A 10,489-nucleotide genomic window follows, 5' to 3' on the forward strand; every position below is an offset into this window, starting at 1 on the left:
ACAGGGAAGAACCTGCAACTGAGGTATGTGACCTTGATTGGAATCAAACCTGGAACCCTTCAGTCTGAGGCTGACACTCTATCCACTGAGCCAAACTGGTTAGGGCAAGAGTCTATACTCTTAACTACTAGTCATACCACCTCTAATGAATGAACAAAGGAATGAAAGGGCCAGAAAACAGAAACATTCACCCATAAATGAAGGGGCAGTGCCCTGGCTGGTATGGCTCAGTTGGTGATGAGATGTGGTTCATCTATAGGTCACTGGTTAGATTCCCAGGCTCAATCCCCAGTAGCAATAATGCAGAAGGCAACCAATAGATGTGCCCAAGCCCTGTATTGATAAAGCCATGGTCCCTCCTGTATTGAGTGCGATGGGCCCTAACTTGCCCTGCCTGCCACTCACGGTCCAATATCTTGCCAGGATGGGTATAGTGAGCAGCACAAATCAGAAGAATGCAGGGAACAGCCCTGGCTGGGTAGCTCAGTTGGTTAAAGAGTCCTCCCCATATGCCAAGGTTTCAGGTTTGATTCCCCAGGCAGGGCACATATTCTCTCTCTCTCTCTCTCTCTTTCTCTCTCTCTCTCTCTCTCCAATCAATCAATCAATCAACAAAAAATTTAAAAAAAGAAGAATGCAGGAAACAGAAACACAGTGAGAGGGCAGAGGAGAGGAGAAGAGCAAGTCAGGAATCTCATGGCCATCCCCTCAAATTCCAGAATCGCTTGCCTGCCCAGGAGTAGGAATATGCAGCCCAAGCTTTCTCAGTAAATGCCAGGAAGCAAGGAGGGAGGAAGGCAGGGACCCTGGTGCAAGAGCAGGAGCTGGGGCAGAGGTCAGCTGCCCCTCCTCTTCCGTGGCCCCCGTCCTGCCTCTTACTCACCTGGGTGGGTGACAGGTCTTGTGGGTAGACGGGCCCACTCAGCAGGACCCTCTCGCAGAGCTGGTTGGTCAAGACCTCAGTGCCCTCACGCTGTCTCCGCCGGCCTGAGAAACAGATGCCACTGCCGACCTGGCCCTGGAGGAGGAGGGCAGAGCAGGTCCAGCCAACTCGGTTAGACGCAGAAAATGTACATGGACTCCCCTTCACTTCCTTTCATTTCCAGGGAAGCAGACGCCCTCAAATCGGCTGCACGGCCGCGCGAGTGGGGAGGGGCCCGGAGGGTGGGGACAGGGCGGCTCCTGTGAGAGTCTCTGTCTGGACTTGGCTCAGGGCTCCAGCTCAGCGGCCACAAAGCTGCCGCAGGCCTCCTAGCGAGTCACTGTCCTTTCAAGCCTTAGCTCCCGGGTCTGTAAAACGGGATGGCGACGCCTGATGCTGGGTGAGCTTACTGGGAGGCCAGACCTGTTGGAGGACCAGGGAGGGTAACTGTAACGTGGGAAGGCAACTTTATGCAAACAGGCTCATTTTTTCAGAAAGAGTGGGACTCTGACCGGAAAAGATGAGAAGAGACACGTCCCCAGCAACAGGATGGTGTGAAGAGAGACCGTTTCTGACACATTCACTCATGGATATTTACTGTGCACCTGCTGAGAGCCAGGGACCAGCCCTGAGGAGGCGGCAGCGAAAGGCGCTTAGAATAAGTGCAGGTGGTTGAGATCCTGTGTCAGATGGGCAGTGGGAGCCCTGCTGGGAAGGTGGTGACAGAGTGGCTCCGACAGGGCAGCCGCGGGCCCCAGGGGGTGCGTCTCCTCCAGGAACAGGGCAGCAGCTGACGGGGGACAGCGGGCTGGGGGAGGGAGAGGGGGGAAGGTGGAGGGGAGCAATTAGGCCTCCTTGCCCAGCCCCAAGCCCACCCCAAGCCCGCTCTCTGCCTGTGGCCACTCAACTCCTCTCCTTGCCTTGGGTTTCCCAGCTGCCAGTGGTCGCCTCCCCTGACCCCAGACAATAAATTAATAAGTAAAATATGCAGTTTGTCAGACAGTACTATGTGCTTGCTCTTAAGAAAATAAACAGGCCCTAGCTGGTTTGGCTCAGTGGGTCGAGCATCGGCCTGTGGACTCAATCCCCAGTAGGGGGCGTGCAGGAAGTAGCCGATCAATGATTCGCTGTCATCATTGATGCTTCTATCTCTCCCCCTTCCTCTCTGAAATCAATAAAAATATATTAAAAAAATAGGACTATCATCATGAGTCACTCCCTACCTTCCCTCTGGCCTTTGCTTAAAGGCCACCGTCTCGGGCAGGCTTCCCTTGACATTCTTATTTCCTTTGTGCACCTGTACTGTTTGTCTGCCGCCCTAGGATGTGAGCTCATGAGGCAGGACGTAGTTTACCTCTGTACCCACAGCTTTTAGAATCCTCCCTGGCTCAAATACTTGCTGAATGAATAAATGATCATCTCCTCCAACAGTTAAAAACCAAACCAAACCAAACCAAACTTTCCCACCCGGTTCTCCAGAAAACGGAGACAGGCAAGGCGCACGGAGCGGTGTGAGCATTCTGGGAAGTGATACAACCCAACTTTCGTTTTATAACTTACGTGTTTCGCAAAAGCTGGCAGGAGGGGATGTTGGGTCATTCAGGGGGGCTGAACCCGAGGTGGGGGTCATCTTCTGGTTCCACAACATGAACTGCTTTTGTAATCAGAAAAGCAAGGAAAACCTTGTTTTACGGAGAAAAGGAAGTGCTTGCTTCGGGTGGACAGATGCCTGGGTTCTGGGTCTGGCCCCCGGGAGCGGCCTCCTTTGTCAAGGCTGGCAGCTTGCACAGGGATCTGGGACTGGAGTCCCCTGCTTCTTTGCCTGCTCCCCCCAGGCACTCCCTGAAGTGCACAGAGCTCTCTAGATTCTAGAACAGCCATGGGCAAACTACGGCCCGCGGGCCGGATCTGGCCCGTTTGAAATGAATAAAACTATTGAAAAAAAGACCGTACCCTTTTATGTAATGATATTTACTTTGAATTTATATTAGTTCACACAAACACTCCATCCATACTTTTGTTCTGGCCCTCCAGTCCAGTTTAAGAATCCATTGTGGCCCTCGAGTCAAAAAGTTTGCCCACCCCTGTTCTAGAAGGTTTGAGCATGGCTATCAGCATACCCGGTCGACTTCTGGCTCACCCTGTGGCAATGATGAGCTCATGGCCCAGGTCTTTTCTCTCTCACAGGGCTTGGGAAATATTCAGTGCGATAATGATTAGGTCATGCATCTGGTGTGAGGTCACACAGTAAAAGAGCTGAGTCCAAACTCTGTGCTGTTAGTCGCTACCCTGCTATCTCCTCAAGTTCTTTTTCTGGCTCTGGTACTCTGCTAAGTGCTTGGAAAACACAATTTCCTTGTGTTCTCAAAACCATGTCGGAAGGTGGATGCGCTTTGCATCTCCTGTTTACAGCGGTGCAAATGGAGACGCGGGGGAAACGCTAACCTGTCCCGGGTCACAGCCAAGTTTGCAGACAGGATCTGGACATGGGCCTGGGGGACACCGAGACCGTTTCGGCCCCTCTTGCTGTGTAACACATCACCCCCAAACGCAGTGCTGGAAACACAATTTTGTTATGCTCCCAGGTTCTGTGCTCGGAAATTACCGTGTCTCTGCTCCACAGAAGCTCAGGCCTCATCCCAGAAGACGCAGTTGCTGGAGGTGACTTGACACCTGGGCCTGGAACCCCTGCAGGCTCCCGTCCCTCACGTGCCTGGACCCTGAGGATGGCTTTCAGCTGGGACCCCACTGAGCTGAAGGCCTGCCCGCCAACATGTGTCTCCGCCTTGTCTCTCCACGTGTGCAATCTTGGACTTCTGCACAGCAGGGTGTCGGAAGTACAGGAACCCCAGGGAGAAAGGGGCGTGTGTGGCACCCCCAGATGGCACCACCTGTGCCATACTTTATCAGCCAAGGCAGCCGTGAAGGATCTTGCGCGTTCAAAAGGAAGGCACACGGTCCCAGGCCCCTCAAGGCCACACCATGTGGAGAGCGCGTGGGGTGGGAACTCCTGCTGGGACTGTCGTTGGTAAATATAATCTGAGACAGAAGCCTGGAGTCAGTGGTCCTCAACTTCACTGCACACTGCGATCACGTTTCTTTTCTTTTTTAAAAAGAGTATTTTTATTGATTTCAGAGAGGAAGGGAGAGTTAGAAACATCAATGATGAGAGAGAATCATTGATCGGCTGCCTCCTGCACGCCCCACACTGGGGATCGAGCCTGCAACCCGGGCATGTGCCCTGACCAGGAATCGAACCGTGACCCTCTGGTTCATGGATTGAAGACCAACCACTGAGCCACGCCGGCCAGGCTAGAGTCACCTTTCAGAGTCTCAATGCCTAAGCTGTACCCCAGACCAACGACAGCGACCCCGGGAGCGGGAGCCACGCACCAGGATTTTCTTTAACTTCCGTGTGCGATCAACGAGGCTTTCTCCCAGGTTTGCCAAGCACCTGGCAGGGTGGCTGGCTCATGGACAACCAGCGCGTCTCCAAGTGTGAAAACCTATGGCTCTTCGTACGCAAGGTCATGGTAGTTCGTGCGCAGGTGGACTGGAAAGTCATACCATGATAGTTAGGCGTTTCTCTTTACTTGTCTTCTGTGACAAGGGATTGTGGGTTTCCATCTTTGGTGGTTGTGCAGTTTCCTTTTTAAATACATTTGAGTACAGAAGGGAGGAGGTGGAGGTCATGTTTAGAATTCTAAGTAAGTAGTGGCATAGGGCGAATGCACATGGGGCAGCAATCACCAAAGTGCTGCGTGAACGGTGAGGCTGGGAAAGCCTGCGTCAGGGGGGCAGGGGTGGCCGTTGTGGCTGTTACCACGCCCAGCATCATCTTGAAGGACTGCTAGCTGCACATCGACTTTGGGTGATTCTGAAATTTTAAAACCCGACGTCTGAGAGCTGGCCTTGGAGAAAGGAATGGGCAGGCGGGGGCCAGGGTGCTTGTGAAGCAAATTCAGAGCCCAAGTAAGTGTCCTGGTTCTGCCAGGAGCTGGGAATCCTTTGAATGAATCGCGGCAGCCTGAGGGGAAGTTTCCGTAAGCCCTGAGGGGGAAGAGAGGTCAGTCATCTGTCTCTTTCTCGGGAGGAACCCAAGAAATTGGGGAAACAGATAGCACATGCGACCGGAGGTGAAAAGAAAGAGTGTAGGAGAAGAGGGGGTGGAACAGGAGGGAGGTTCTGGAGGGGTAGAGTCAGGAGTGGGTTCTTGTTGCCCGGCCGGCGAGGCTCAATGGTTGAGCATCGACTTATGAACCAGGCAGTCAGGGTTTGGTCCCCGGTCAGGGCATAGGCCCGGGTTGCAGGCTCCATCCTCAGTGTAGGGCGGGCGGGAGGCAGCCAATCAATGATTCTCTTTCATCATTGATGTTTCTATTTCTCTGTCCCTCTCCCTTCCTCTCTGAAATCAATAACAATATATTAAAAAAAAAAAAAAAGAGTGCGACTCTAACCCCAAGGTCCTTCCTGACCAAACATTCTGTAATTCCAAGAACTGCCTGGTTCCTGGAACACCCGCTTAAAGGCCTCCAGGCATAGGTTGTGCCAGGGAAGGGCGAGGCCAGGGAAGGCCAATCAGAGGCCAGGAGCGAGGGGTGGCATGTGGGACCTCCTGGCCAAGTGCCATAGGACCCAGTATCCAGGGTGTGGTCACAGCCAGCGAGGCACAGTGCACTTCCCAGCTTGTTTTTTCCTTTGACATAGACAGAGGAGAGGGTAGTCTCACCATCTGGTAGGTTAGAAAACGGAGGTTCAGAGGACTTACTGACCAGAAATTAACTAGCTTCCAGGATTCCTCATTGTCAGTATTCATGTTTCTTCTCAGGCATGTAGCATAAAGGGAAAAGCCCAGAGGTAGAAAATCAGATAGACCTGAGTTCAAAATCCCAGCTTCTGCAGGTTTTGGCTGTGTGACTTTGGGCAAGTTACTTGACTTCTCTGAACCTCAGTTTTCCAGTCTGTAAAGTGGGGTCAATAGTGGTACACCTATAGGGTTACTGTAAGGATTCAGTGACACAATGCCTATAAAGCACCTATCACAGAGGGACAGCCCAGTGCATGGAAGCTGTTGGCTATGATTTTTGAAGCTGACATAGCAGATCTGTGCTGAGCTGAGAGCTCACTGCCCCATGCTGCTCCTGCCATTTGCCTCCTGAGTTCAAGAGCTGACAGTGGCCCTAAGGTCTGGTTCCAATCATACCAGGCTCCTATTTGTCCCTCCGTGCAGTGCATGCCTCCAGCCAGGCCGCTGTACACTAGGCATCCAATAAGCATTAATTGATCGAATAAGTCACATGTGGGAAGAGGAGTTGGAACGGGAATCTTAAGGAGCTGTATGGCAAATGACGGTGAGTTCTGGGCACAGGCTTCCTGGATGAGAGCCAGAGACGGGGACGGGCTGTGGGGGAGGCGAGGGGACAGGCGGTGAGGGCAAGCCAGGGATGACTTTGAAGAGGGGGAGGCATTTGAGCTGAGCCTGGTGGGATGGGCGGGATTAAAGGCAGCTTGGACAGAAAGGACCAGGAAAACAGGAGCTTGCTCTGGGGTAGGTGGGAGTCAGGCTTCAGTAGCTCTGAGAAGGAACCAGGCAGCTCCAGGCAGCAAGTTCCCTGTCCCAGTGATGGCCAAGCAAGCAGGTGACTCCAGCAGGAGCAACTGGGGTTGGGCTGGGTGCCATTTATTTATTTATTTATTTATTTATTTATTTATAAATATATTTTTATTGATTTCAGAGAAGAAGGGAGAAGGAAAGATAGACACATCAATGATGAGAGAAAAATCATTGATCAGCTGCCTCCTGCATACCCCCTACTGGGTACCGAGCCCGAAACCCAGGCATGTGCCCTTGACTGGAATCGAACCTGGGACCCTTCAGTCCACAGGCCGACGCTCTATCCACTGAGCCAAACCAGCTAGGGCTGTCTATTTTTTAGATGTTTTTTTAATTGATTTCAGAGATGGAAAGAGGGAGAGGGAGTTAGAAGCATCAGTGATGAGAGGGAATCATTGATTGCCATGCCTCACACTGGGGATCAAGCCTGCAACCAGGGCATGTGTCCTGACCAGGAATCGAACCATGACCTCTTGGTTCCTGGGTCGACACACAACCACTGAGCCACACTGGCCGGGTTAGATGCCTTTTCATCTCCTCAGTCCGAGATCCTGTGTGACACAGACAGGAACAGTCCAGGCTGTTCCCGGGCTGGACTCGGGGGAGGCCACTGGATAGAGATTCCAAAGGCGCAAGCTGGCCTCAGTCGGCGGTGCATGTGCATCTGGTACCGCTCCAGCAGGCGCTCACTCCTCTGTCCCTATTCTCGGGTCCCTAAGAGCCATTGGTGCCCAAGTTCTGCAGCCGAGGGCTGGCATGGAGGGGTCAGGAGAGGAGAAAAGGCTCCACTCAGGGCCTGACCGACTGGTTTCCTCCCCCCACTTACGTTGTCTGTGGAAAACGCTTCTTGCTGGTTTTGTCCAGTATTCACTCTCTCCTGCTTTCCTTAAGAACAAAACCCGCCCGCCCCCAGTTTGGCTAACACGTGGCTATGCAGCTAAATCTAGGTTTTCCGAAGCTTTCTCGTAGCTGGGTGTGGCCATGTAACTAAATTCAGAGCAGATGTGATGTGTTGTTCTGCTTTTAGGTTCTGGCCTTAGAAACGAGTTGCGGTGGCCCGCCCTGGCCCTTCCCTGTTCTCCCCCCACAGGCTGGCCCTGGAGCAGCCAGCGTGGGCCTCAAGGTGGAAACCATGTTCTGAGGTGGCAGAGCCAAGGGCTGAAGGAGCTGGAATCCCTGACACGTGGCGTTGCCATTTTGGTCCTGGGAGCTGGTCTGTGCCAATGAGATGCCTTTCTACCCATTTGGTTTGAGTCTTCGAGACAGCGGCCCAAACGCGTATCTCAGTCAGTATGTCCGCTCAGCTCCCATCACTCCTCTAATTTGCCCCACGTTCTTCTCGAACCTGGTTCCGAGACGGGTAACACCAGGTCAGAACCTTCCTGCCCCGGCTGACCTCCCAGAGCCCTGTCCTGGCGGCCCCCGAGCAAAGGGGCCCCCTCACTGAGGACCTTAAGGGTCCTGGGAGCCCTGCGGCACTTGGGGCGAGTCCCTTAATGGTTTAAGTCTCGGCTTGCTCCTTTCGGCACCAGTGAAGAAATTCCCTCCAAAAGGTGGTTTTATAGGAATACAACATGATCAACAAGGTGGCTGTTCTGCTGGGGAGGGGACTGTGTCATGGGCAGATTAAAAAGAAACGGACGATTGTCCTTGCACCCAGAAGAGACCACAGGACCGTCTGCACCAAAGCGCATGCCCACCCAGACCAAGCCAGAACACACACACACTCCCCGCTGCAGGCCCCTGCAAAGTCAGACCCCCCCCCCCCCACACACACACACAGTCACCGAATACAGACCCGAACCAAAGCTCTCGGTCCACGCGGCCGCAGACACAGGGAGCCGGCGCGCAGAGCCACACCGAGAGGACAAGACTCACAGCTGCTGCTGCACTTTATTGCCGCCCGCCCGCCCGGGGAGCTCCGGCTTCCTCGGCGCCTTTCTCTTTGGGGCGCCCTTGTGGCTTTGCCCCTCCACGCCCGCCCTGCCTCTTGCCCCCTATCTTGCCCTTGTTCTGCAGGTGCTCCCTTGGGGGCCCCTCAGAGCCTGAGGCAGGTGGGGGAGTCCTGGGAGTCGGGTGGGCGAGCAGGCCCGGGTCCTGCCTCCGGGCGCGGGGTCCTCCGTGGTCCTGCCAACGTCGCCGTGGGGGGTGCGTGCTCCGGCCTCCTCTGGGGAAGGAAAGCAGTTGGTGCGAGGGACAGAGGCCTGGGTCATTCTGCCATCACTTGCTCCGTGACTCCAGAGAAAGACCCTCTCCTCTCTGGGCCTCAGTTTCCCTCTCTGTAAACCACATTTCCCTCCAGTAGGAAAAGGTCTACGTGTCCCTCTTTGCAGCGGTCACTGGGAAACTGAGTCAAATGTATGTCTCATTTTCTTCTGTGTTGAGACACCAGGTCTTTAATCCCCCCTCCCCACCCAACCAGCACCTCCCGTCCTGGCCCTCGAAGCGGAGGGTCTCCCGGCCCTGGGCCCCTGGCACCTCACCTCCCGCGGTCTCAGGGCCGCGCCCCTCGCTTGTTCCGCTCCGTGTTCTGCAGCTTGGTCACCAGCTTCCTCTCGTGCCCACCAGGGCTGGGGCGGTTGGTGTGGGCAGCGGCTTCTCTCTTGGTGCGACCTTTCCGGCCTCCCACTCCTGGGAACGCAGGCGAGAGCAGAGTGAGCGGCTGGAGGCAGCTGGCCTCCCAGGGAGGCGGTGGAAAGAGCTCGGGTTGGAGTCGGGAGGCTGGGGTTGCCACCACATAGCTTTGGGGCAGTGGTTCTCAACCTTCCTGATGCTGCGACCCTTTAATACAGTTCCCCATGTTGTGGTGACCCCCAATTTCATTGTTACAAATTGAACATAATTAAAGCATAGCGATTAATCACAAAACCAATATGTAATTATATATGTGTTTTCCAGTGGTCTTAGGCAACCCCTGTGAAAGGGTCATTCGACCCCCAAAGGGGTCGCGACCCACAGGTTGAGAACGGCTGCTTTGGGGTATAGTCCCTATTCCCCGCCGGAGGAAGGAGGGTCAGAGTGGAGGGGCAGGGCCAGGCCTTACCCAGCTGGGAATACGCCAGGCTGTAGAGGTCGGACTCGTCCAGGCTGGGGTCTTCGTCCTGTGGGCCCAGGGGCTGCTGCGACGAGCTGGCTGCTCTGGGGAAGGTGGCCATCATGGCTGGCTTACTAGTACCTCACTGTCTCTCTGGCCTTCTACAGCTTAGTTTGTGTCTGGTTTCCTGGCACCTCCCAGCTCACTGGATCCGACTTATAAGGCCATGTCTCCTCCTCAGCGGCTGTAGCCCAGCCCCGCAGGCCCTGTCTGATGCAATCTGGCCCTTTCCCAGAACCGCGGTAAACACCCAGTATGAGGGGGGAAAAGTCAGTCTCGTGAGTCCCAGCCCTTTGCCCCCCACCCCCCACCCCCCCGCTCGCTGGGGCTCGCCCCATCCGCCCTGGTGTTTTCCACAGAGGAGATTCCCTGCCCCTCAGCGAGGAGGGGCCTGGCAAGGTCTGGCCATAAATAGTCCTTGGGAACATGGCCAGCAGGGACCTGAGGGCTGCCCACTCCTTCCTGTCCATCTGCTGCCCTCGGCCACGTGCCCCTTCTGGGGTAGGGGTCATGGTCACACGGCTGACCCTCACTCCCACCCCAGTTGTGGCTCAGACTCAGGACTGTGTGGCAGCATATGGGGTAAGGAATGCGGGGAGAGGATATCAACAAACTAGCACTAGGTCAGTGGTTCTCACCCCTATCACTCCTTTTCCCAAGAAACACCTTGGAAAGCCCCCTGAATATTCTGAACTGGAGCCCCTCGGTCATTCCCTTCACCTGAGAGGGAGGCGAGCCGAGTGGTTACAGGTGCAGATCTTGGAGCTGGATCTCAAGCCCCTGGTCCACTACTCCTGTGTGACCCCAGACAAGCCACTTTACCTCTCTGTGCCTTGGCTTTTCCCTCTGTAAAACGAGG

At 54.7% G+C, this 10,489-nt stretch overlaps 1 protein-coding gene across 1 annotated transcript; it reads right to left on the reverse strand.

Annotated features, from left to right (window-relative positions):
* Nucleotides 1–8,410: 8,410 nt before the first annotated feature.
* On the reverse strand, nucleotides 8,411–9,796 carry NUPR1 (nuclear protein 1, transcriptional regulator). The gene is made up of 3 exons (XM_036303225.1): nucleotides 9,580–9,796; nucleotides 9,020–9,167; nucleotides 8,411–8,703 (listed from the first exon to the last, which is right to left on the reverse strand). The coding sequence occupies exons 1-2, from the start codon at nucleotides 9,692–9,694 to the stop codon at nucleotides 9,031–9,033; spliced, it is 252 nt and encodes an 83-aa protein (XP_036159118.1). The 5' UTR covers nucleotides 9,695–9,796; the 3' UTR covers nucleotides 8,411–8,703; nucleotides 9,020–9,030.
* Between the last annotated feature and the right edge of the window lie 693 nt (nucleotides 9,797–10,489).

This window comes from Myotis myotis, unplaced genomic scaffold (genome assembly GCF_014108235.1).
Source record: "Myotis myotis isolate mMyoMyo1 unplaced genomic scaffold, mMyoMyo1.p scaffold_m19_p_35, whole genome shotgun sequence".
Lineage (NCBI taxonomy): Eukaryota > Metazoa > Chordata > Mammalia > Chiroptera > Vespertilionidae > Myotis > Myotis myotis.

Bases quoted from the DNA above. Each gene is read 5' to 3' on its own strand.
- NUPR1 (XM_036303225.1), bottom strand. From the start codon at position 9,694: ATGATGGCCACCTTCCCCAGAGCAGCCAGCTCGTCGCAGCAGCCCCTG. The intron at 9,168-9,579 runs GTAAGGCCTGGC...CTGCGTTCCCAG, and splicing joins CCTGGCGTATTCCCAGCTGG to GAGTGGGAGGCCGGAAAGGT.